Source organism: Vicugna pacos, chromosome 5 (genome assembly GCF_048564905.1).
Source record: "Vicugna pacos chromosome 5, VicPac4, whole genome shotgun sequence".
NCBI classification, from domain to species: domain Eukaryota; kingdom Metazoa; phylum Chordata; class Mammalia; order Artiodactyla; family Camelidae; genus Vicugna; species Vicugna pacos.
This window is the reverse complement of record NC_132991.1, coordinates 79,761,614-79,787,766: the sequence shown is the minus strand read 5'-3', so window position 1 is coordinate 79,787,766 and position 26,153 is coordinate 79,761,614. Positions and strand designations below refer to the sequence as shown.

The 26,153-nt window shown below is 44.0% G+C and overlaps 1 protein-coding gene across 2 annotated transcripts; it reads right to left on the bottom strand.

The window, feature by feature from the left end:
• Positions 1 to 603: 603 nt before the first annotated feature.
• On the bottom strand, positions 604 to 17,783 carry PLCD4 (phospholipase C delta 4). Of its 2 annotated transcripts, XM_072961655.1 has the most exons (17): positions 17,490 to 17,782; positions 15,249 to 15,304; positions 14,956 to 15,114; positions 13,546 to 13,774; positions 12,311 to 12,440; positions 11,493 to 11,724; positions 8,498 to 8,699; positions 7,417 to 7,561; positions 6,632 to 6,784; positions 4,972 to 5,157; positions 3,761 to 3,856; positions 3,458 to 3,614; positions 2,983 to 3,099; positions 2,579 to 2,751; positions 1,881 to 2,016; positions 1,378 to 1,527; positions 604 to 1,299 (listed from the first exon to the last, which is right to left on the bottom strand). In XM_072961655.1, exons 2-17 carry the CDS (start codon positions 15,268 to 15,270, stop codon positions 1,193 to 1,195), a joined length of 2,394 nt encoding a protein of 797 aa, XP_072817756.1. In that variant the 5' UTR covers positions 15,271 to 15,304; positions 17,490 to 17,782; the 3' UTR covers positions 604 to 1,192. The 2 variants fall into 2 exon arrangements, with proteins under 2 accessions (XP_072817756.1, XP_072817757.1); XM_072961656.1 differs by lacking the exon at positions 3,761 to 3,856 and having other exon boundaries at positions 17,490 to 17,783.
• Positions 17,784 to 26,153: the final 8,370 nt, after the last annotated feature.

Here is a 26,153-nt window from a genome sequence, read left to right as displayed (position 1 = left end):
ATCTTCACTGAGGGACTGATTCTGAAACAGGCCCAGGTCTGCCTCCTCTCTCCTTGAGCCTCTCTCAGCCCTTGTCCTGCTCCCTATTGCCAAGCCCTTTTGTCTACCTGTAGAGGGAGGATTGCCACCCACTAAGCCTCCTCCTCCTGGAAGCAGCTTTGATTCAACATCCATCCTCAGACTGGCTCAGCAGCAGCACTATAGTTAAAGCACAAGGACAGGGTGAAATACAGACAGTTGGGGAGGTAAATCTCTAACCCAGAATTCTGTCAGGACTTCACAATGACTGGATAATTAATCATCCAAACTGGGACGCACTCGGAAAATTGAAGAGGGTACTATTAATAATTATGCTGAGACACCAGACACAAACCAGGATTATTCCAGGCAAACTCTTCAGGAGGACTGGGATCTTATGACTCTCTCCTCCCTTTGCCTTGGCCCTTAGAAGCCATACTCCTTACTCTTCCTGAGTAGTGCATGCAGGAGTGCCCCTGGAAACCCTGTCTTTCCACCTTTTCCCTACCCCACCTATCTACCCAAATGTCCCCCAACCCTCCTACCTCCCCTTCTTGCCCAACAATGAGAGACCATACTCAAGCCAAATTGGGAGAGAAGCTCTATTTATACCAGTGGGGCTAAGGAGAAGCAGTCCAGTGGGGACTCTGAGGGGTCTGCAGTGTTCTCTTGAGTCACAGTATAGTCCTGCGTTCAGGTCTCCTTCCCCAGCCTTTGCTTGGGGAGACTTGAGGCTTGATCTGTCCTTCCCTTGGCTCTGGACTTTGAGGAAGTTAGGGGTGGAGGAGATAGTGCCTCTTTGGGTTTCTCTGCCCCAAGCCCCTCTCTGGGTTTCTAGTTGCAATCTGCCTTTGAGCCAGAGTTGGTGGGAATGAGTAGTCCTAGATCTGGGTATGATACTGAGCCTACAGCAAGAGGAAGGAAGGAACTCCAGTATAGGGTATGTAGAGGGAAAGACAGTAATGATACCAAAGGCTTGTGAAAACGAAGAAAGGGAAGAGAAAAAGGGTGAAAAATCAGGTCCTAGATTTGCATAGCGGGGAAGATGTAGTTTTGTGCCTAGGAATGCCCAAAGCTTGGTTTTCATCACTTCTGTTTGCTTTCTGGAGCATCCTTCCAGGTTTTTCTTACCATCTAAAGCCAACGCACCCATCCATCCTATGAAGGGCCCTCCTTAAGAGTCAGCCCCCTCTAGCTCTTCCTGGGTGCAGATGTGCACGAAGATGGAGGCTGGGTGGAGGCTGATGCCATCCTTGGAGAGCAGGTGTATGTGGCGGTAACCTGGAAGGAGGGGGGAGGGCAGCATTAGAGAGGCAGCCAGAGCTGGGGTGTGGGCCAGGGGTGGAGGAACGGGCTCACCTTGTTGCATGCAGTTCCAGGGCAGGGTGTACTGACCAATGAAGTCATTTCGGGACTTCCAGTCATAGTCTTTTACCACAAAACGCAGCAGGGCCAGTTCAGGTACCAGGATCCGGAAGCATAGGGTCTGCCCCCAGTATGGGTTAAAACCTGAGCGGAGGAGGGGGAATGAGGGAGGGAATGAAGGAGCAGACATTGTTGGCTATTATCTTTAGGCCCATGCCCAGTTGCGTTCCTTGTGTTCTCTCACTTAATTTTCATAGCATTTTACAGGTGAGGAAATTGAGACTCCGAGTGGGTAAGTAATTTGCCTAAGTCACTGGAGCTTGTAAGTGAGGGGCCAGGATTCAGACCCGAGATGTCCAAGTCCTTGTTCTTTCTGCTGTTTCACACTGCGTCCCATGGAGGTGGCAGGAGGTTGTGATGGACTGTACTTAATGGGGGGCTGGATGGTAGGAAAACAAGTTGTGCTTCTCCCTCCCCCCAGCACTGCCCAGTCTCACCATTGTTCTCCACGTAGCTGGTCTCTTGCCGGGCTGTGTCTGGGCGAACGCCAAAGATCTCCACTCTCACCAGTGGATCCACAATGGACCCCTCTTTGTTCTTGTCCACTTTGGGGAGTTGCTGACCACTGATAACCTGCAACCAGGGCTCTGGAACCTCACTAGTTTCTGCTCAGCCCAGCCCCCCTCCAGCTCTCACACCCTGAGGGGGAGGAGGAAGGCTGAGGGGAGAGGGAGACACAGGACCTTGCACTATAGCTTTTGGGTTTGCAAAGCTAATTATCCATGAATAATTTATTTTCTTTGAGTACCTTATCTGCAATTTAAAATGCATCCAAGTAGGAATTTAACAAGGTTTGAAAGTAGGTGTGTTAATGACAGCAACCCTTCCATAGTACTTGCACTGTTGTAAGCACTTTGTGTTAACGAATCACAACAGCCCTGTGAGGTACGCAGTATTATTACCCGAGTCTTGCAGGTGAGGAGACTAAGGTTAAGGAGTTTGCCCAACTTTACACAACTAGTAAATGGGGTTAAACCCAGGCAACAGGGTCCAGAGTCCATGCTGCCTCTCCCGAGAAAGTTTTCACCTACTACACTCCTGTCAGGCATAGCCACCACCTCTCCCTCTCCCCTCACCCTCCCCAGCTCCTATCCATTATCTCGGTTTCTTCCCAACAGTTTCATTTCCATTATACCTTGATTAGGAGGACCTGGGCTTTGAAAGGGCTGATGGGCCTCTCAGGGTGGAAGGAGCTCTGGGCATCACGCAGGAAGTCTGGCTTCAGCACATAGCCACAGCCCGCATTCTGGCGGAAGAGCCCATCACAAAGGTCCATCTCAAGCCCCGCAGTCTGCATATTCATAGCCACTGAAGGCCCCAAGAGAAAAGGGAAAAGATTCACCTTGGAGCTATCCAGCCCTTCTTTCAGGCAGTGAGACAGACATATTGGGTATAAAAGGGCTGCTGGGAACACCATAAAGAGCATCTTTGTCAGCCTAGCAGTCTTGGAGCACTCACTGGCCCTACTGCCGCTCAGGGTCTTACTTCCCACCCGTTGTTCTTCCAACTCCCTCTTCCCTGTTCCTACTGCCCTCTCACCCATCTGGCAGCCTGCATTCCAGAATTCCTGGGGGTTATAGTTGGATGAATCTGTCCTCAGGCCACTGGGATACACGCGGCTTAGCTGCCAGGTGTTGTGCTGCACAAACTCATTGCCTGTAAAGAGGATGTGGGTAGGGAGATGGAAGTGGTGGAATAGATCCTCCCATTTCCCTGGTCCCAAGGACCCTTCCCACCCACTTCACTCTCTCTAGCATCTCCTAAGGCTGGCTCTAAGAAGCTTTGCTATGCTTCCCTCTCTGTTCTAGCCAGATCATCTCCCCCAGCTTTCTTTCCTCTAGAGCCTTGAGCCCACTATTTATACTCCTGTCTCCATGTCTGCTCTGAGGAGTTTCTTGGCTCCCCAATCTCTCCATAGCTCCCTCGTTCTCTGTCTTGAGACTCATCTGCCTGCCCATCAGACCTGACCCTACCCATCCCATTTCCTTCCCTATCCCTCCCTTTTGGTCCTGACCAGCCTCCTTGATGAGGCTCTTGGCCTTGGCTTCAGAGAAAGATGACATTTCATAGAAGCGGTAGTGCTCCCTTGAATGAGCAAAGCTGTAGAATGAGACAGCCTTCAAGTAGACAACCAGGGAAGAGAGGGATGGACACAAGATGGGCTTGGATTTCTGGAAAAGGAGAAAGTAGAGAGGAGAATGGAATTGAACCCTCAGTAATCTGAGAGGGAAGAAGCCAATGGCCAAGACCTGAACTTCCCCACCCAACTTAAGCCTCTGCCCGCTGCCTCCCCACTGTAATTTCCCTCCTGCCTCACCTGCTTGGGAGAGAGAAGGAACCCAGGCTTGGAAATAGGAGCCTGAGCCACAATCTGACAACACATAGGCGAACACAACAGCGGGCACATCACAACCTGAGGATGGGAATGGGAGTAAAGGCAGTCTGCATATACTGATGGGATCGATTTCAGCCTCTGGGCTTGAAGGGTCTGCTCTATGTTACTTTCTTGGAAGCAGGTTTTTAATTATTATTATTGTTGTTGTTGTTGTTGTTATTAAACAGAGATGTCATCCTCCCTAACTCTCATCTTTTAAAACAAATTAACAATACTTTTTTGTCAAAATGAACATGAGCCCAGACAGATATGTCAAGGTGTGCAAATGGCCATGGAAGTCACACCTAGAAGGATGTGAGAGTCCCAGAGTAATATCTTTAGATTTTTCTCCTGAATTCCCATTTCCATCCCTGGGCATGGCAGCAGGTTAGGCAACACAGCTCCAGAAAGAACAGGATAAGCTAGGAGTCAGTCAGCTGAGCCAAGCAAGTGCACAAGAGAGAGAAATGCAGACTTCAAAGCAGGATCTTGGTGGTCCCACCAATGGCACCCCTGGCTCAACTCTTCCTGCTACTCCTCTTTGGCTGTTTCTGGCTCCTCCTCAGACTCACCTTTTCCAAGAAGCTTTCTCTGTCTAACTAAGCCCACTTTAGTTGAAGTCACAGCAGTCACTCTACTAAGCCCTACTTACCCAGTATAATAATGCCTTATAATAATAAGTGCACATACGCACACACATACACATCAGTGGTTTTCAAATTGGCCTTTAAGGAGACTGGGAAGTAGTACAAAGAAACCTCAGAAGTCACCTGGGGGATCCAGGAGAGAGCCAGATAGGTGCTTCAACTAGGATGGCTCTGCATTTATCAATTTTGTACACTGATCTTCCACAGAAGATTTCATTAAGGAAAGATTTCACAGCCCACAGAAGTTGGAAAGCCACTGCAATATATCTAAATATGACTATGGATAGATAGATAGATAGATAGATAGATAGATAGATAGATAGACAGACAGACAGACAGACAGACGCTATGTTATATATTTTTAAATGCCTCTTTCACTGGAGGCAAGGAGCATTTTGCTCCTTGGCCCTTCACCCTGCATGACTCTAGTCTCTTCACACATGAGCTCTCAGCTTGTGGTGCAGACTATTCAAATGCCAGAGCAGAAAGACCACTCTCCTGGCTTACCTTGTCATTTTTGTCCTTACTGCGAGGGCTCAACTCGTGGGGCTCAGACTCAAACTGGGCCTCCAGCTCCAGCTCAGCCTCCTGCTCCCCTTCCAGTTCAGATTCTGGCTCTTCTTCCTCTTCCTCAAAGTCCTCCTCAAGTGTTTTTAACTTCTTCCCCTTTACCAGAATCTTCCCCCGAAGCTCCTAGGGGACAAAAACAAGGGACCTGTCTACCTGTTTGCTCCAGAACCCACCTGGGGATCAGGCAGTTCCCACTGCTCTCACAGGGCCACCTCAAAGGCAAAGGAAATGAGTGAGTGGTCAGAAATTCCCACAGGAAAGCTGCTTGATACATACAACAGGGATTTCCTATTGTTAAGCAAACTTGCAACATCTCTAACCATAAAGAGAAAAATAAATTGGAACCCCCTACACCTTACATTTGACAAAATTTAATACATTTAATAAAGTTTTAATAAATATAATAAAATTTAATAGAATTTAATAAAAATCCTCATAGATTAAAGATTTACATGTAAATATAAAGAACATAAGAGTATTAGAAGAAAGTAGAGAATCCTTTTGAATAATCTTAAAGTGGGAAAACCTTTAAAATCATGAGATGAAAACTTAAAAGACATAAAAATAGTTGGCAGATTTGACTACATAAAACTTAAAAACCTCTAAAAGGCAGAAGTTGCTATAAAGACGAAAGAAAAATAGACAGCAAGAAATATTTCCCAAAGCATTAATATCTTTAACATAAAAAATTGTTACATATCAACAAAAATGATAAACCCTAATAAAATTGGGTAAATGATATCAATTCAAAAGAAGAAAACATAGACCTTTTTTTAAAAAAAAAAACTTGACTTTTTTTCATGTTTGCCATTGAATCATCTCACTACTAGAGTTATTTGTAGTCGCTCTCTTACTACTGTTGGTTGGAATGCAGTTTGGTATTTTTTCCAGAGGGCAACTTGACAATAACAGCCAAAAATATCAGTATGCAAACTTTTCAACCCAGCAATTTTGCTTCTAGGAATCCATTTGAAAGAAAGAGTACATGGGCAAAGCTGCATGTGTGAAAAATTATAAACAACCTAAATGGTTATCATTTACTCATTTTTACCATCTATAGGTTGAATAAATTATGATCAATAAAAAAATGGAATACCATAGAGTTGCTAAAAAGGAAAAAAATGATACTTGAAAAGACATTCATGATATATATGTGAGATATAAAAGGGATATAAAGGATGATCCCATTCATGTTTTTTAAAATGTGAATATATATACACATACAAGTTTACATAAGCATTTAAAAAAATCTATTGGCAGCTGTTGTGGGAGAGGTTGAGATTATGGTGGGGACATTTCCCTTTCTCTATATTGTTTGTATAGCCTACAACAATTATGAACTATCAGGAAAATAATTAAATTTTCCATTGAAAAAGAAATATAAAGTAAATAAATGATTTAAAATTTAGAGAAATATATAAAGAATTTTATGTTGAATTAGATTTCTTAAATTAAAGTTGTCTCCAAGGATATTAAAGAGCAAGATGGTCCACCTGAGGGTGAGAAGAAGGGAACAAGATGGGCATGGAGGAAGGAGCCTAAGTGGGGCAACAGGGAAGCCATAGTGGAGCCTGGGCTGTGGGAGCAGGGTCCCTACCTCAGGGGAGGGCAGCTGAGTGGGAAGCTGCCCATCCAAGGTGGTGCTCAGCAGCTGCTCCCCCAGGATCTCGGTCAGATGGTGTGCTATGACCTCCTGCTGTTCCCAGCTGCAGTGGTTCTCCAGGGACAAGATGACTGGATAGTCTGATGTCTGATGGGGAGCAGAGGCATGCCAGGGTCAGAGTTCTGAAGCCTGTAACCTTCCTTCTCCAGGCCCCTCAAATACTCACTCAACTGTGCCTGATTGCCAAGGTCTTCCAACCCCATGTCATGCCTCATGGGGGTCTTCCTGGGTCTGGGGCCTACCCCACATCTAGAAGTCACTATTGGGCTCCCAAGTCTCAGATCTGCACCAGGTCTGGCCCAGGTCCTTCCAGGACCTTTTGAGTTTTCAGGCTCAGGATGGGAAAGTCAGGCTATTCCCCCAGTTACGTGTTCATGTTACACCTTCAGGCTTTCATTTCCAGATTCCTATTGTCTCCCAGCTCTACCCACCACTTTGTCTGTTTCCTCATCCACCCTCTCCCAGATGGGTGATAAGAGTTGTTAGAAGTAAAAATTATTAATCTCTAGCAATTACCTCTATGACTAACAATTACTAGTAACACATCCAACACTTATTCATAACAATCCCTTAATAATTTGCCTGATGCTTCAAGTTAAAATCTTTTACATAAATGCCTTTTCCCTAACCTTCCCTGCTTCCCTCCACCCACCTCAGACCGAGACCCTCTACCTTCACATCCTCTTGCCTCACCAGTATTTCCATCCTGAGGCTCCTACCTGGAAGGCATACTGTGCTATAGCAGTCACAACATCTTTGAATGGGATGCGAGAGGTCAGGGTGTGTCCATGGTAAACAATAGGTTCCCCGCTAGGTCCATCCCATATATCCACCTCCACGCAGCGGCATCCCCGCTTCAGGGCCCTGCAAGAACCCCACCCCCCAGGGATTAAGATCTGATCTTCCACCTAGGGAATCTCCCCCCACTTTGGAGAGAACAGTGCTCAGTGGCACTTACCCATTAAGATTCCTTCAAGCTACAACTCCATGGACTCTTCTCTGTCTACTGGGACATTGCTACAGCTCACACTGATCTTGGCTCCACCCCACCCCACCCAACTCACAATCTTTCCTTAGCAAGCCGTCACTTACTGCCTTCTGGTGTTCTGGTTGTATGTCACTATACGACACATGAGTTACTCAAATTCTTGGTAAATTTACATTTTGTTTTCTGTACTAGACTTCCTAGGGAAGAAACTACATGTTCCACTCATCTTTGTATCAGCCGCTGGCACTACACAGACACCTTTATCTAATCAATGATTAATCACAATAAAAGCAGATACCATTTATTTGCTATTGATACATGGATTATCTCATTTAATCCACACAATAACCTGGACAGAATAGGCATTATAAGCCTCCCTATTTCTCAGATGGGGAAACTGAGGCATATAGAGGGTAAATACTTAGGTCCAGAGTACAAAGTGAGGGAGCTAGTATTTGACCTCAAATAGTCTGACTCCAGAACCTATGTTTTTAACTCTTCTGCTATACTGCCTTCCATTTAACATTTAATTTATTTGTTTATTCAAAATAAATCTGTCAGGACCTCTTAGTTCCAAGAGAATTGCATTGCCTGTGAAAGAGAGAAGCTGCATTTAGCCACAGGGTTTCAATACCACTCTCCTACTAGTCTTCAATATCTCCTCCAAGTCTCTCAGGTATCCAGGGACCCTCAGCCCCAAATCGCCCCCAGCAACTTTTCAATCTCTGTTATCTACTGACAGCACCCCTCAACTTCCCACAGATGTGCCCTTCTCATGAGCTGGACCCCTTCACCCCTCCTCGCCACTGCACCGTATATATCCCTCCACGCTGCTCTGGCCACAAAACTGGTCTCCCACTAGGTAGGTATTGTGGGATGAGTTGATGTAGTAGTGGTTCAGGGGTTGAGTCATATCCTGGTAGATAGGGAGGCAGATCGGATTGAAGATGTCTCCATCCTTCGAACAGAGGTAGCTCAGGAAGCCATCCATGCTCAGCACATGCCGCAGTTTGCCTAGGGTGTGGAGAAGGGGAAGGTTAAAGTGAGAAACTCTCAGCAGAAGTATCCAGCACACCTACAGCCGGTTCTCCACCCCACCCTTCTCCAGGGTTTGGCCTTTCAGATGGTGTCCACTCCCAGCCTCCAGATCCCAAACTTGCCTCATCCAGTGTCTGTCATTTCCAGGGTCAATCACCCCCACCCTGAGGGAATGTTGAAGCTACAAGGGGAATCATTAAGATCATCGTAGTCCAATACTGTCCAATAGAACTTTCTACAATGATGGAGATATTCTATTCTGCATTGTCCAATATGGTAGCCTCTAAGTACACAAAACTACCGAGGATTTGAAATATAGCTGTGTGACTGAGGAAGTGAACTTAAATTTTTGATTTTAGTTACAGTCATCTCTCAGTATTCACAGAGAATTGGTTCCAAGACCTCTCCCTTCCCCACAGCAGATACCAAAATCTGCACACTCAAGTGCCTTGCATAAGATGGCATGGTAGAGTTGGCCCTCTGTATCCACAAATGTGGAAACTGTGGATACAGAGGGATGATTGTAATTTAAATTTAAATAGTCATATGCAGCTCATGTTTACCATAATGGACAGAACAGTATTCAGTCCAAAGGGCTAATTTCATAGTTGGGGAAACTGAAGCTCAGAGAGGATCAAAGTCAAAGACTTGTCAGTGACAAGACCAAGGTACCTGTGTTTTATTCCCTGGACTGTGTAGCTGCTGCCAGCTATGGCCTGAAGGTTTCTTCCTATTGTCAATTCCCATATAGTGTTTTGAGGAGTGTTGTCCAACATTCCCTCGGACTACACTCTTCCTGAGGGCAGGGCCCTGTCACTCCTTCCACAGCCCTCGCCCACCTCAGCATGGGCTTCAAGTAATAACAACGGTGATGACTAACAGTTCTTGAGCACTTGCTCTGGGCCAAGGATGTTGCATGCAGCAGCTCTCTTAATGCCCTCACCAACATGACAGGAAGGTGTAATATAACCTGCCCTGAGAGGTTAGGTAACTTATCCCACGTCACGTAAATAATAAGCGAAGGAGCTGGGATTTGAACACAGGCAGCGAGGCATCAGAGCCACGCCCTACACCGCTGGATTGTGCAATCTCACTGAGGGTAACATTGCTGCAGAGGAGGCAGAACCACTTGACACTCATGCCCAGCTTCCTTGTTCCGGGTTTGACAAGGCCTAAGGATGGGTGAGAACAGCAAGAAGTTGGGCACAAAGGGGTTTTCTTGACTGTAATCGCTAGGCTAAGTCCACAGTTGCTAGACCCATTTCATGTACATTATTTCTTTTGATCACCAATTTTTTTTTACAAATGAAAAAATTGAGTCTCTGATAGATTAAGCAACTTGCCCATGGTTACTCAGTACGAAGCAGAGTGGGGACTTGAGCGCCTGTCTCCTGACTGATACCACACTCTGCAGCCAGAGTGCAGTATCCGATAGTCAAGTGCAAAGGGAAAGAACATCACAGTGACTTGCTCTTCTATTTAGTTTTCTGAAATGCTTGCCCTACAGCCCCTTTCTTTTCTGTGCACTCACATGAATCTGGAATCAGTAACACTTTCTGTTTGACTCCATGACCTAAAGTTCCTTGAGGGCAGTGTCCTTGTCTGACCTACGGCTACATCTCTGGTGCCTGACTTGAGTCCTGGCACACTACCCGTGCTCAGTGAGCATTAGCTGAAGTAGTGAGTGAATGAATGAATGAAACGGAGTGGGGGTCAAGACCTAGGCAAACTTGGTCACTTATCCAGCTCTGATTCATCTCCTCTCTAATCCTCATTCTCAAGAGAGGCACCTGGTAAGAGTCAGATGACCTGGGTTTGAAATCCAATTCCTCCTGTCATTATCTGGGGACTTGAAGCAAGTCATTTAATTTTTCTAAACATCAGTTTTTCTCTTTTGCACAACTGACTTAATAATAAAACCCACTTCAACTGATTGTTGGGATGATTAGAAGACGAAAGTCATGTAGAGATATTAGCACATTATGGGATACTTAGCAAAGGCCAATAAAGGTTATTGCTTTTGATTGACAAGGCTATAGTGAGGACTAGATGAAGTAAGAGATGTGGAAATGCCTTGTGAGTCACTTCTTATTAATAATGTAAATTCCTCACATTCTGCAGGGAACTCAGGGGTGGGGGTGGGCAGAAAGGTATCTACCAAAGGGGCAAGGAGAAAGGTTTGAGGGCAGAGGAGGCAGATTTTAGCTGTGATTGTTAAAAGCTAAGTGACTGGTCACCTCATCATCCCCCTTAGCCCAGGGCTAATTTCTTGGTTCAGGGGTTTAGGACTCAAGAACCACTTGCAGAATTTGGAGAAAGCCCAGGAAAGGGCAGAGAGCCAGCACTTAAAGAAACAGTCAACAGAAACCATGAAGGAAACTAGAAGAAAAGGAATACATGCACTAGAGGAGAAAAGGCCAAAAGCAAGAGGACCAAGGATTTTCTGATTCCACTTAGGACAAAGGTTCGTATCAGGAAAGAGAAGGATGTGAAACATGAGCATGGTGGAGGAAAGGGGACTTATGGAATATTCTTCCTCCTGAGAGATCTAACACTACAGAGGAGACTCATGTATTATGTGGGCAGGAAATGACTCTCTCCTTCCGAGGAGTGTCGAATAAGATGAAAATGATTGGGCAGGGGGCCAGAGTAGGGGTGGATTCAGCCTTCCCTTGGTCAGGCAGAAGGCTGCTTGTCTCTGGACCTTTCTAATCATTGTCCCGCCATCTAGCCCCCATGTCTAGTGCCTCTCCACCCCAGTCCTCTTACCACTATCTGAAGGCTCATGGCGGTCGATAAGTTCCAGGGCAAGGTCAGAAGCATGTTCTCCTTCTTTCTGCCACTCTTGGAGGAAATCCACAAATTCCAGCAGTGTCAGCTTCTGCCCATCAGATGAAAAGTTTTCAAACAGTTCCTGCACCTCAGCACGTTGAGTCAATGACTTATAGAAATTTACAAATTCTTCTCCCTCCAGAGTTCCAGACTGGGATGCGTCTGCTGTCTGCAAGAGAAGGTTTAGAGGAACGTGGACAGACCCTTTAACAGCAAATTTTAGGGCTCTGACTTGCCCTCTCAGGGCAATACTATTGATAGATCCAAACATACTTCTACAAAACCCCTACAGAACTCCTGAGATTTAGTGTTCATAGAGGAAGCCACTTCAATAAGTAAAACACAAACAAAATTTTAGCCATACTATTTGCTACTAGAGAAAATTTTCAACTAGATAGAATTAAATGCCCCAACAGGTTGCTAAAAGATCAGAAGATCTCTCCTCCTATTTACTCACATGCCAGTTGGAGTTTTCCACCGCACCAGGCACTTAGGAAATTCTGACCAAGGACAGAGAGGTCCCTGAGCTCTGATGTAATAACATATTGTTATTTACCTTTCATAAGATTATGAGTCATCTTTCCAACAACACTGAAATGTAAGAATCATGTCCTACTCTTCCCATTGAGCCTGGCATAGTGCTAGGGCACATAGGAGAGATTGAACAAATGAGTGTTGATAGGGTCAGAGGACATCTGGCCAAGTAAGAATGCGGCCTTGGCTGGCTTCTGCTAATCCTTCTCCAGAAGACTCACCTGGAAAAGCTGGAAGGCATGTTCTTGGTCCATTTCCACATTCATCAGGTGCAGTAACCGCTGGACCTCTCTGAAACTCATGCGACCATCCTGGTTTTTGTCTCCACGCTGGAACCAATCACTCAGCCATCCAGGTCTGAGTCAAGGCAAAAACACTGTGTGTGTGTGTGCATATTCATCCAACAATATCTGCTCCCCTGTCTTTGCCACCAGTCTCTTCCCCATGCCAGTTCATTTTCCCCATTATTTTCCAGAATAATCTCCCCAGAGCACCAATCTATCTTGTCCCTGCATGGCTCAGGTGCTTGCAGGAACCTCCCTGTTTCCTATAGAAAGAAGACCAAATTCCTTGCCATAGATGTTAAGATCTCCTTCATTTCCATGCTCTGGTCCCAACCCAGCCTTCTCAACACATTTCTGTCCTCTCTGTACCTCAGCCAGACTCAGCAGCTCCCTGCTTCCTGATGTTCCTCTCTCTGCTCTTCAGATTCCTATCTCTGAGCTTTTACTCATTCTGTTCCCTCAGGCAGGAGTGCCTTTTCCTCCTCCTCTCTTCATGTTCAGGGGCTGTTCATTTTCAAGGCTCAGCTCAAATGCTACTTCCTCCCTGAAACTTTCTCAGAACCCTCCCAGCTAAAATTAAATATTTCTCCTTCTTTTGAACACCCACAAATAACCTAAGTAACATAACACTTCTATGGTACTTTGCTTATTTACACAATTCCATTCTCTCTACTGACTGAAATAATATCTGAGTCTCATTAATCTTTGTACCTCTTAAGCCTGGCCTAGTGCCCCATACATTCTACTTAACAATGGTGAATGAATGAATGAACTGGTGTAGAAGGTGAATACAATCTAGGAAACTTGAAGTGAGTTGACACCACTAAGACCTCTAAGGGGTTGCTTCTCATCCCTATGGTAGTTAATGCCACTGGGATCCTCTGTTCAGCTCTCAGGATCAACTCCTAATTTGGTCCTTTGCCTCTCACTGTCCCTTCCCCTAATCCTGTGGGCCCTGATTCCTTCCCAGACTCTGCCTGGCTTTGCCTTTGCAAGCTGTCAATCCTCCCTCAGTATCCTCAGCCTCACATTGGGCTGAGCTGTCCCTTCCCACCCCATCTGGATTCTTGGGCCTCCCTGGCCCCGTACCCCCTCCCACTTGTCCCCAGCCCTGCTGCATCTGGCTCCTTCTGTGATCCCTGGCCCCAACTCTGACTCCATCCTGTCGATACTGGTCCAGTCGCTCTTGTTGGTCCATGCTAGTGACAAAGTCCACCAACAGTCGGAGCCCCTGCATCCAGACCTGGGCCTCCTCAACACTGTTGGCCACCAGGTCCAGGTTGGAGCGACGGCCGTGGAAGACGATGGTGAAGCCCTGCTCCAGGGGGAGCTCCTCTGCCAGGTTGCGCAGCAACTCAGACTCATGGCCCTCACGCACTGTGTCCACGTCAGAGATTGAGACTGGCAGAGAAGAAGCAAGTGGGGACACTTAGGAAGAGAGTCCACCAAATTACAGCAGCTAAAGGTTAAGGACCAGTACCCTCTTCCTCTCTGTGAAGCCAGAGGAGGAGAGACCCCAGCCTCCACAGGCTGAAACCTCCAAAGTCTTAGTACAGGGAGATGCAGACCCCTGGGATGCAGGATTCCCCATGAGCCATTGCTGTTTTCTTAGGCAGCATGGCAAGGTGTCTATGCTAGGAGTGGCAAGACCTGGCTTCCAGCCACCAGCTGGCAGTGTGACCCAGATCAAAATGACTTAAGTGCTCAATATCCTCATCTTAAATAAGGGATGGTCCCTTCCATGGCCAGCCCACATGGTGGTTTCACATTCCTGAAAGGACTGACAAATAGTAACACACTTGTAGGGGGGAACAGTTACACCAAAGCATGAATTCCCAAACTCAATTCTCCCATTCCAGGCTGGAGTGCTTTCTCTTTCCAGATGTCTAGGAGGGAGCCAGAGAAATTCTTCCACCCCTTTTCTTTAGCTGGGGGTGGTGTGGATCATGAACTTCGAAAGTAGATTCTCTTAGATGTGTCCTGTGATCTAATTTTTAGAGGGATCATAAAGTGTTTGGCCAATGGGATGCACAATGTTATGATACATTTATGATATTTAAACATATTTATCATAATGACTAACATTTATTAAATACATTCTGGTTTTAGGTCTCATGCTAGGTGCTTTACACATTAACTTACTGAGCCTCTGTAACCTACTAGGCAGGTCCTGTTTAATCCCAATTTTATGGATGAGGAAACTAAAATTTAGTTTAAGTAACTTGTCCCGAGCCACTAAGCTAGAAATTGGCAGAGCCAGGGCTTTAATCCAGGCAGTCTGATGCCTGTGATCATGCTCTTAATTTTAACAACAGGATATAACCTGTGATTTGTTAAGCCTTATTATGTGCCAGGACTCGCCTAAGCCCTTTGCATGCAATAACCAATTTGATCCTCATAACAAAGAGGCAAGTATTGTTACAATTTCCATTTTACAGACTCAGACATAGACAAAATGGGACCAGACAGGGGCACAAGTAGGACACAGGTCCTTCCCCAGCTCTCAGGCTGCTGGGCTCCTCAGGGTCGTATCCACCCATGTGCCCCCCCACCCCACTGCCCCAGCTATCCACATCACTCACAGCTGGGCTTGGCCCTGCCTCCGGCCTGCCGGGCATGCCAGACTGTCATGCCATCGTCCTGAAGTCTGAAGTATCTTAGCTTCTTCCAGCTTTTGGACCTCACCTTCCGCATCATCGTGCCTTTCTGCATCAGCAGTAGGTCTTGATTGATGGGCAGCCCTGAGCCAGGAGAAGCAGGGACAGGGTAACTGGAGGGGAGGGTAGAGGGCTCAGGAGCTCTTTGGCAGGGGTCTAGCCTCCGCCCCAACCCTAGGATGTCTCCCCAAGCCCTCTTCTCCTGCAGAAGTACTCACGGCCCTGCAGCAGGGACGCCATCACCCACTGCTTTACCAACTGATGCCAGAGTCACCTAAAGGAGCAAGGAGGAGCAAGAGGCTTTAGGTTAATCTTGATGGTCTTAAAATAACAGATCAAGGGAGGAAGAGGAGGAAACTAGTGTTTCTTGACTGTCCACTGTATGTCAGCTACTTCATCTACATAGCTTGTAGCTCTTTTTACTTCTAATTTGAATTTGGTGACTCTGAGCTAATAGAGGCTGAGAAACCTGCCTCAGTCACATAGGGATTCAGAATTTAAACCCAAATATATCTGATTCCAGAGCCTCTGTTCCTGAAGGGCTAGGGCAGAGCACTTCTTTTGTCTCTTCTACAACACTTAGTGCTGTACTTAGCTAAATAAGCCACCTTTTCTACCTTCGCACAGTAAAGTTTATTATACACTCTTTTTCACAGCAGTTATTCTCACAGTTTTAATGGACCAGATAAATTACATAATCTCAGAACTGCATTTTCAAGTCTTCTCTACCTACTAAAAAAGTACTATCTTTAAATATATGCTGTATAATTTAGGTCCTGGTTAAGTTCTCCTAGTAGCTAATAGAAAACTTGCCTTGAAAAGAACGAAGACTTAATTTGTGGCCACTTTGATTCTAGCTCTGCCCCTAGAAGAAATATACTCAATTCTTGACCAAATCATGCTGAAACTAACTAGCCAAGCTCATGAAATATAAAGCTGTGTGTTTTTGTATGAGCAAAGGATCTACACTTGAATGGAAATGTGGGTTTTTTAAATCAATAAGTTTAAAATTTTGACAGTGGTGAACATCTGAAAAACAAAGAATCCTTAAAGCAACCAGTTAGTGCTCCATTAAAACATCAGGCAGTTCAACTCCCTACATTTTACAAATGAAAAAGCAGAAGTTCAGAAATGTGATGTGACTTTTTTGAGGTCACACAGCAATTTAGTGCCCTCTCATTATTAGGAAGAGCTTATAAAGTCACCCAGCATGTTAAGTTTTTAGGAATAATGTGGAAGTCATAGAAAATACAGCTTTCCTGACTGCAGGACCCAGAGAAGGTTTTCTAAAGGAGTAGACATGCACAAGTGCCCAGAGGGAGAGGAGAAAGTTAGGAATCAGTCTGAACCTAAGCAGAAGAGATAACTCAAGGCAGCGCTCAGGAGAGCAAGAACCCAGCAACAGTTCCAAGAAGAAAAGATTTTGCTGGTTGAAGCTCAATATGTAAGCCTGGATGAGATCAAAAGAAACCTCTGGATAGAATAAGAATGCCAGAGTGCTTCCTGAAAGACAGAAAAGCATCTCTGCTTTGCTGGGTGGGATGAACAGTTTGGAAACTGAGGTTTGCAAAAGCCATGTGAAGACTGAAAAGTAACAGATTCCTCTTAGATGTCTTAGGTCCTCAGACTCTACAGTGGAATGTGATTAGCCTGGGACTGAAGTCTAATCCCCCTTGCCAACATCCTGCCTTATCTCCCCTCTGAGCTTCTGGGATGGGTGGACCATGGCCCTGGAAGAAGACAGAATTACCTTCCCTTTTGCTTATGTCCAGGAGCCTCACTACAGTGTCCTGAAACAGGCAAGCCTGAGAACAGAGCCCAGGTGCTGGGACACCAGCTCCCTCTTCTCAAATCAGCCTTAGAAAATTATTTTATCCTCTTTTGTCAAACTCTTTCAACTTCAGGGCTTGGCATGCCCTTCTGATCCTGCTCCCATTCCTGAATCCTTATTTTAAACTTGTATGCAGGTGACATGTAGCCATTAGATGGCCAATTTCAACTCAGGGATCCACCAGAATATTACAGCTGGACTTCATTTTATAGAGAAGGGGACAGAGAACTAGAAAGATTAGCTGAACTGCCAGTCAGATGAATTAAGTGGCAGAACTGGGACTAGAACTGAGGTTTCCATCTGACAAGCTCAGAGATCACACCAAGACTTTGCCCTTAGAAAGGGCTTTCTCTAGGAAGCAGATTAAAGGAGAGCTATCAATGAGGGGCATCAATGTTTTGTCTCTGCCTCCATCATTCCCTGTTCCCACAATATCCCACTTAATAGCCTTTCTTTTCTTCCCATTTTCTTTCCTTTCCCCATCCTCTGCCTGACCCTTCCTTTTTCTTTCTCTCCAGCTTACTCTTTTCTCTCCTAATCTGCTCTCTGCCTCCTTATTTGCTCACTTAAGTCAGCCTCCCTTTGCTCTCCTTTTCTGACCCTTCTCCTCTTCTCTTCTCTCCATCACCTCTTCCTCTCTTGCTTCTCGTCTTATTCCCAATAGCTCTGTTTTTCATCCTCTGTGAGGAGTTTGAAACTGTAGTCCAAGAGGAGGAAAACTTCGGTTCAGATACTGAGTGGCACATTCTTCTGCTCAACCTCATTTTCCCCTGTATCCTAGGAGACTGACTAAACAAACTGCCCAGAGAATGCAGCTTAGAACCCTAGTGTTGTAGGTCTTAGTGTTGCCTCTGGTGCTTGAAGGTAGGATGGGAAGGATGGTCACAACTGATGCAGGTGCACTTAGGAGAGGAGGGAGAAAGGATTTGGGAGTGGGAGCAAGAGCAAGAGGCAAGGAGCAGAAGATAACGACTGAGAGTAAGAGATTGGATCTTAACTGTTCACTCCTAGACACGTATGTGGAGATCCTCAAAAGTACGGATAATTACCTCTGTAATACACATGAGAAAATAAAGATACAAAATAAGGTGGGAAGGGGCCAGGGCTGCCGAGCAAGATTCAGTCCTCAACTGCCAGGTGTCTTCATGTCACCTAGAGATGGACTTTGGCAGAGTGGCCAATGGTCCCAGTGGCTTATAGTGGAATTCAAGATATCTAAGGTCTCTCTGAGGGCAGGATGGAAGAGAATCATTCTGTCTACTCTCTTGCTTTGGAGCAGGATTATCACAGACCTGGTTCATAAAAAGAGGACAGAATGGCTTTGATCATAGGTTACAGACCTCAGAATGTTAGAGCTTGAAGATTCTTTTATAACATCAAATCCAGTGGTTCCTGGCTATACCAATATCCCCTGAAAAGTGTCTTAAAATAGAGATTCCTTAGCCCCACTCCAAATCTACCAGATCAGATTTTCCAAGGATGGGACTCAGGAATATTTATTTTTAACAAGCACCTCTGATACACAAGGAAGTCTGGGAAACCTATTACAGATCATTAAGTTGTGGTTCAAAGTCATATAGCTAGTTGATGTCAGAGTCAGGACTAGAAGCAAGTGCTTTTCCCAGCACAGCACTCTGGTACCCCAACAAACTGCCCTGGACCATTGGGCAGGCTAAGAACAAGGTATAGAACTCAAACCCTGGCTCTTTCCAAGGAAGTCTTAGAATTCTCCCTATTACCAGGGGTTTCTATACTCCTCATGGGTCTTGGCCAACCCTTATTTGATAATCCTCAACAATCTGTTAATGAATTTATGCTAAAGCATGGCTGCTCCAGTTCTCTCTCTTCCCTTATAAGGGTGGGGCTCACCTCTGAGTGGCAGCCCTGAGTAGCTAAGAGGTTCCCATATAAAGAGGTGACTAATTCAGCCAGCAGGAAAACTCTTAAGTCAAACAAAATTAAGCTAGAGAGAGCCAAGAGGTCAGAACCCTGTAGGATTGTTCAGGCAAAGGAGTCCAGGGTATGATTTAGTCAGGGTGGTTAAGCATGTGGAGGGCAGAGTTAGGGACTCAGGCAGGCCAGAGCTTGGAGCAGAGGCTGGTCAGAGCCTCCAGGCCCTTACCGTGGCAGGATAGCAGTCCTGTGTCTGAGCTCTGCGACTCTCTCCACTGTGGGACGAGGAAGCCCGGCCGGGCTCCTTTTCTCCGTTGCTCCTCTTGCACTCGCTGGCTTCCTCCCCTCTTCTACTGCAGTTTGCTGCTGTCACTGGCAGAGTTACAGCCAGATGGAAGGAGTAGGGTGGGGAGAGGTGTGAGCTCTCTCCTCTGTTCAGCCCATCCAACTCTTAAAGGCCCAGGACACTGGTCAGTGTGAGGGAGGAGTGGAAGTGGGGTGGGTAGAAAAGGATTAAGGGGAGGGATTGACCGGCACCACATCTCCAGGGAGGAGGAGCCTGTCTGCCCTTCATCCTGGTGCCAGCCCTCACTGACCCCAATCCTGCAGCAGCTCTCAAATGAAACCCAAGGAGTGTCTGAGTTGCAGTGCTCCATGAATCACTGCTTTTCATTCTGGTTGATTTCCCTCTGTTGTACAGCTGTCTTTGCCCTTATTTCATCTGGCTCTTTTCCACGGTGTTTCCACTGCCCTGCTTCTGTGTCTTTGCATCCTGCCTTGCAGGGCACTGTCTAGCTCTGTGGCACTGGGAAAGGAAAAGGAGAAGACGAAGAGAAAAGGGGGAGAGGAATGATATTAGAGTGTAGAGGGACAGGTTGGTGTCTATGTATGTATTAGGCACTCACTATTGAAGAAATGCAGACATAAATGTATGAAGCAATTTATTTATTCTTCATCTGTGTTCATTCATTCTACAAGCATATGCTCAGCATCTCCAATGTGCAAGGACATACATGTATATTTATAAAGGTATGTATAGAAATAAAGCAGCCTCATGGTGTATGTGGATCAAAGGCAAAAAGAAGAGCAAAAGGCTGGAAAGACACCCAACTGGAAAGGAAGGTAATGAGCTTCCTACAAGCTCATGTATAAATAGGCAGCAGAAACATAAACCAAGACTGAGGAAAGGGGACCAAGTTAGGAGAGGATTAGGGGATTGTAAAGGGCTTTATTATGGCCCCACTGCTTCTTTCACAATGTGAAACTGAGGCCAGGGAAGTTTAGGCAATGTCCTGGATTCACATGTCATCAGCAGAGACAGCCAGTCCATTACACTCTTCTAGGCATTGTGAGCTAGGATCTACTTCTGCTCTGCCTTGGAAAGACAGTGGGGTATGGCTCTTTCTGGATCAGTGAATGACAGTGTGAAGCTGAAGGCATAAGACATAGGGCATAGGGCACAGCCCTGTACTTGGACTTCTGTGGGATCAGAAGTGAGGTGTGTCTTAATCATAGGTACAGAGGGAACTAACTGTATGAAATGGTGTGATTTTGAGTATGCTGAGATCTGGCTGCCTCTGGTGGCTCCCTCAAACATCCCTCAACTGCATAATATTCTACCATTAATGATTATTTATAGACAAACCTTTAGTCCCATTAAAATAAAATCCTCCTAAGTGATTACCATAAATGTCAGGACAATGGTTACTTTGGGGAGAAAGGAGGAGTTGTAATGGGATGCAGCACCTAGCTGGCTTCTGAAATAGCTGGCGAAGTTCTGTTTCTGCTCCTGGGTGCTAACAAGGATCTTTATAATGACTAATTAAGCTATACATTTTCTTTATGTAGTTTTCTACATTTGTGTTATATTTTACAATAAAAGGGTTTCACATTTTAGTAACTGGTCATTTCTGAAGCCTTATGGGCTTTTATAATTTATACCTGAGTTGAGCTTATTGTACTCTACTGAGAGCAGGTTTTGATAAAGGAAAAGGAGAATGCAGAGAGTAGAGGCAGAAGAGGGAGGGATAACACTCATGGGGAACAGAAAGATTAGGAGGCACCAAGATTTAAACTGTGCTTATTTCGGATTTTACCTGATAGAGGCCCATATCTCACATACTTACTCTCCCATTTCCACTTCTCCAAAATTGTCATGTCCTTATTTTTCCATGCTTCTCCTTCCCCTTCCCACTCCTCTTCTACACTCTAGGATTATGTATGGTTTGCCTCTCTGAGTCAGTATTTGCCTCACTTAATTGTGGCCCAACCTCTTTCCCTTCTCAGTGTTGAGGGGTATTATCACCCATCCTGAATTTTCTGGTACAGTTCAGATCTCAAACATTCTGTTTCAGTGTTCTCACAAGCACACTAGTGCTCCCCAGATCATGTGTTCTCATTTTGGGGACAGGTGCTTAGAGTCCTTCACAAGGTTAGCATGGCTCCAAAGAGTGGCTTAGAAGACATGCTCACTGTAGGATGCTTTTTAGATCTAGGAAGGGAACAGAGACAGGGCCCCGTGCACAGGAACTGTCCATCTGGCACATCTGGTTTAGTTGTTCCTATTTCCATAATGATCCTGGCCCTTCCCCCTCTGTTGTCTATTATTAACAGAGCCAGAAACCTGATCAGGGCAGCAGCAACAGAGGGACTTTCTGGGAACCATGCCCAGGAAAGGCCCAGAAGCCCTAAATTGAAATGAAGGGGCAGCTGGCAAAGAGGGAGACCTAAGTCCTGTACTCTGCTGCCACGCTGGCAAGCCTGGACTCTCCCCCTGACACCCAGGAGAGAGGCTGTAAACTTCCCTGTTTTCAGAAGTCAGGTTGAGGCTTCAGAGACCTGTTCCACAGACTATGCAAGCAACTACTCAAACTTCTGAAATAAAGTCCCCCTTCTTGGTGGTGAAAAAAGCAACTCAAAATATTAAATCCCATTCGAAAAATCATCATTAGATTACCTGTTGAATTAAAAGCCAGGATATATAACTTCAAAAGATAGCCACTCTTTCCAGCAAATACAAAAACCAAAACCAAAACCAAAACCAAAACCAAAACCAAAACCAAGGGGAAGAAGAACATGGAGGTATAAAATAAGACAGAGAACAAGATGATAGAAGTTAGAATAAAAAATATGAAGGGTGTAATATTCCATAGTAAGAGACAAAACTTTCAGAAAATGTTACCAAAAAAAAAAAAAAAAAGTATATGCTATTTCTAAGAGTCATGTCTCCAAAATGTGGTACTAAAATGTTTAAAGTTACAGGAGGATATCTGGATGTGGAAGGACTCCAATTTCATTCTTATTCAAGATTGCTTTGCCTATTTTGGCACTTTCTATTTTCATGCAAATTTCAGAATCAGCTTGTCTATTTTCACAATAATAATCTTGCTGGAATTTTACTTAGAATTGAGTTTCACCAGCAGATCAATTTGAGAGAATTAGCACCCTTATGGTATTATTTTCCAATCCATGGAGAGGATATATATATCACCTGTGTCGGTCTTTTTTTTTTTTTAAACAATTAAGATATTACAGTTTTTTCTTTATTTTCAAAATGTACTCATTTATGTTACTGCCAGATCATAAAGTCATCCCTGAAATTTCATCAGGCTTAAAAATGTTTCTCAACTCATGTTATCTTATATAAAATTTAAAAGAAATAAAGCTAAGTTATTGCAAAATTTTCATAGTGTGATTTCCAAGTAGCTGAGAACATAAGCAATTTTTCACTTTGCTTCCAAGATAGAAGATAACTTACACCAAAAAAAAAAAAACATTAGGTGAATTGACTATTCATGATTTGATCACACATCTATGTTGTTGTTTAAATTTCAAGAATGTTTCATTTTCAACGTTAAGTTTCTGCATATATTTTGATGTATCTATTTCGAGCTGTTTGATTTATTATGCTTTTTTAGACAACATATTTTTGAAATTTCACTATTTACTGTTGTATTTAGAAAAACATAATTGATTTTTTTGTAATTGACTGTATTCTGTGACCTTGCTAAATTCACTTAATTCTTTAGAGTTTGTACATCCTTTTGGAAAATCTGCATACACAATCCTGTTGTCAGCACACTTTTTTGTTCTTTTTTTCCTTTATAATCATATTTTCTTGGTTTATCACACTGGCTAGGACCAGTATGATGATAAATGGAGGGACAGTGGCCATCCTTCTCTCATTCCTAATCTCATGGAGAGTGATTTCAATATTTTATCATTGAGAGGTTTACCACAGGGTTTCTATTAGATTAAGGACATACCCTTCTATTCCTTGTTTTCAAAGTTTTCTCTTTATATCATGAACAGGTATTAAATTTTAGTATTCTTTCCCATTTCTACCTAGATGATTGTGATTTTTCTTATACGTTGGTGAATCACATTCATTTTCAAATGCTGAATCAGTCTTGTATTTTTGCAGTAAACCCAAAATACATCTGGTTATTTTTATAATTGCTAGCTTTGACTTGTCTTAGAATTTTACATTTACATTTATGGGAGAGGTTAGCCCCTGGTTCTCCTTTCTTGATATCCTTAAAAGGTTTTGGTGGCTGAATTATACTGCTTCAAAAGTAAATTGGGATCTGTTCCCTTTTTTTAAGTCTCTGGAAGTTTATCAGATTGGTGACTATAAGACGAGTGACATCCCTTTTTTTCATTTCTAACGTTGATTTTTTTTTTTCCCCTGGTCAGTCTGCTATATGTTTTACTGGTGTTTTTGAGGGAATGACTTTTGCCTTCATTGATTTTTATTGTACATTTGTTTTCTACTTCCCTGCCTTTTTTCCTGCATTCTTCCTTTTACTTTTTGAACTCGCTATTCTTTCCCAGTTTGATACAAAAACTTAGATCACTCACTTCAGCCTTTCTTTTGTAATGTGTGAATTTAAGGTTATATAGTCTTTTTTTTTTTCATATAGTCTTTTAAAGCAGTGCTTTACCTGTATACCATGGGTTTTGATATGGCATGTCTTCATTACCACTCAATTGAAATATTTTTTCTAATTTTCCTTTGTGATTTCTTCTGTGACCAGTGACTTTATAAACTGTACTGCCTGTTTTATAAACTTAAGGACTTTCCCGTTTCCTTTTTCCTAGCTTAATCCCATTGGGTTTAGAGAACATTTTATTATTATTATATTATTATTATTATAAATTTCTTGAGTCCAGCTATGATCAATTTTGGTAAAAGCTTTTGGTGCAACTAAAAATATGTATACTGTTGGTTTAGAGTTACAGTGCTGTATGTATATAAATTAAGCTAAGTTTGTCAATTGTGTTGTTCAATTTACCTGTTACATCTGCTTTTGAAATAAATGCATTAAAATATTTTTTAAATTAAATTCTGTAACATTTAGGAAAGAAAAATCTCATTTCATTCTATGGTTTCCTATTTCAAATGTTTTCATTGGGCTTTGGGTAGCAATAACTTTGTATATCTCCCTCCCCCTATCCCCTACACTTTCCCAGCCTTTGAACAATAGTGAGCAAGAGAATCATTTTATAGACAGTAAGGATGTCTCTCCTTGCCCTGTTCCACCACTGAAACAGTCAAAGGTTCCCTGAAGCCTTGGAAAAAAAGAAGCTGGAAGCACAGGTTGGCTCTGTCCCATTGAGAGCCAGGAAGAGGGATGGAAACAACTCTGAAGATGTGCTTTAAGTCTTGAACCCCAAAAGGAAATGAATATTAAAGTCTGTGGTAAGATGTTTCAAGCATTACATCTTCATTTATATAAGTCTCTCCCACACCAGTACTAAATTCTTGCCACTAAGGCAAGGAGTAAGGTTCTGTCCCAACAAGAGATACTGTATCCAAAAAAAAGGGCACCATCCCAGCCTCCCAAACAGCTTTTACACATCAGTAAGACTCTCTCAAAGGACCTATCCGCAAAGGGACCATCACTGCCCTCTTGCTAGGGCAGTGTGTGCGTGTAGGTGGACAGAGGTAGAGAGCCAGGGTTGCCAAGGATCATCTGACCAAAGTGCCTAGGTATGTCTATACTAACAAAATAAAATCTCTAGTTTAAAGGAAAAATTATTGCTATAAAAACAGAAGCATGTTTTATTTTAATCCTGTTGAGGGAGAGGGATGGAAAACACAAAATGAGGGGAAGGGGTCTCTTTATACACACAAGACATTAGGACCAACTACAAGGAACAATATCCATTTCCACTCCTCCCCCCAACTCCTATGTGGGGTCAAGGCCAGCTGAGAATAGATGGAACAAGAATTAAGACACTATTGGCACAGGAACATGGCCAATACACCAAAAGATGGAGAAGAGAATTTCTCAGGGAGCAAGGCCCTGGGCCTCAGCTGCTTTCCCAGTGGAGAGGGAATGAGAAAACTTTGGCTCAGCAGGAAGGTGGTTGGCAAAAATCAGGGTTACCGTCCCTGGACTCTCCAGATCATAAACTATGGGTTGAAGAGAGTCAAGACGTTTATCCAGTCCATGCTGTTCTCTGCTTTCTCCAAGACCTCTTCTCTTCAGGCTTGAGATTACTGAGAGCTGGTCTGGTTTTCCTCTTCATTTTGGAAAGCAGGGGAGTAAGTGCTTATTCTACCTTTCCTACATCTAGGCTACTTAATTACTACTTTTTGGCTCTCAAGAGACAGAAGTCAACTAACAAGGCCAGCTCCCTTTGTGAAAGTCGGCTTGAAAGAGCCCTTGGGTTGGCAAAACTGACTCTGCAAGTTTCTCTGAGACTGCCCCTTATAGACCCCAAACGTGTTCAGAGACACTTTCAATTGTACATGAGATATGGACAGAAATACTTGGTTTCTCTCTACTTGGGCTAATAATCCCATCTTTGGTTGGAGATGGGGTTTAGAGAGAGAGAGCAGATGATGGCAGAGGGAAGAATTAGGGGAAAGCAAGGCAGTTTACACTGAGTTACAGATTAAAGCCTCTGAATTGTGACAGAGTCATCTAAAGCTCCAGAGAAGGAAGGGGGATTCTCTGACACAATATGAAGAAGTGGAAAATAGTTTAGTGGCAACCCTGTAATTCCCATAGACCAAAAGGGAATGCATCCCAAAAAAAAAAAAAAAAAAAAAAAAAGGGAAAAAGACTGAGTGAATGAGCAGAGTCCAGCCTTCTATCTTAAATCTGAATAAAATTAACCCATTCATCTAATACTGCTTCAAGTACAATCATGAAGACAGATGGAGCTGCAGCAATTCACACTAAAGCAAAGAATGGGATCAAGTAGCCTGTCATTTTAATCTCAGGCACCTCCCTTTTAAAAGTCACCCAGAAAATATCCTTGAGGACTTAAAGATGAGGTCCACTGTCATTTCCCCTCCAATACAATACCCTTCCAGGACAGCCTGATGAATTAAGACCTCTATTGTAAGTTTAATAGGCGGGAAGTGAAGACGGAAAAGCACTGAGAT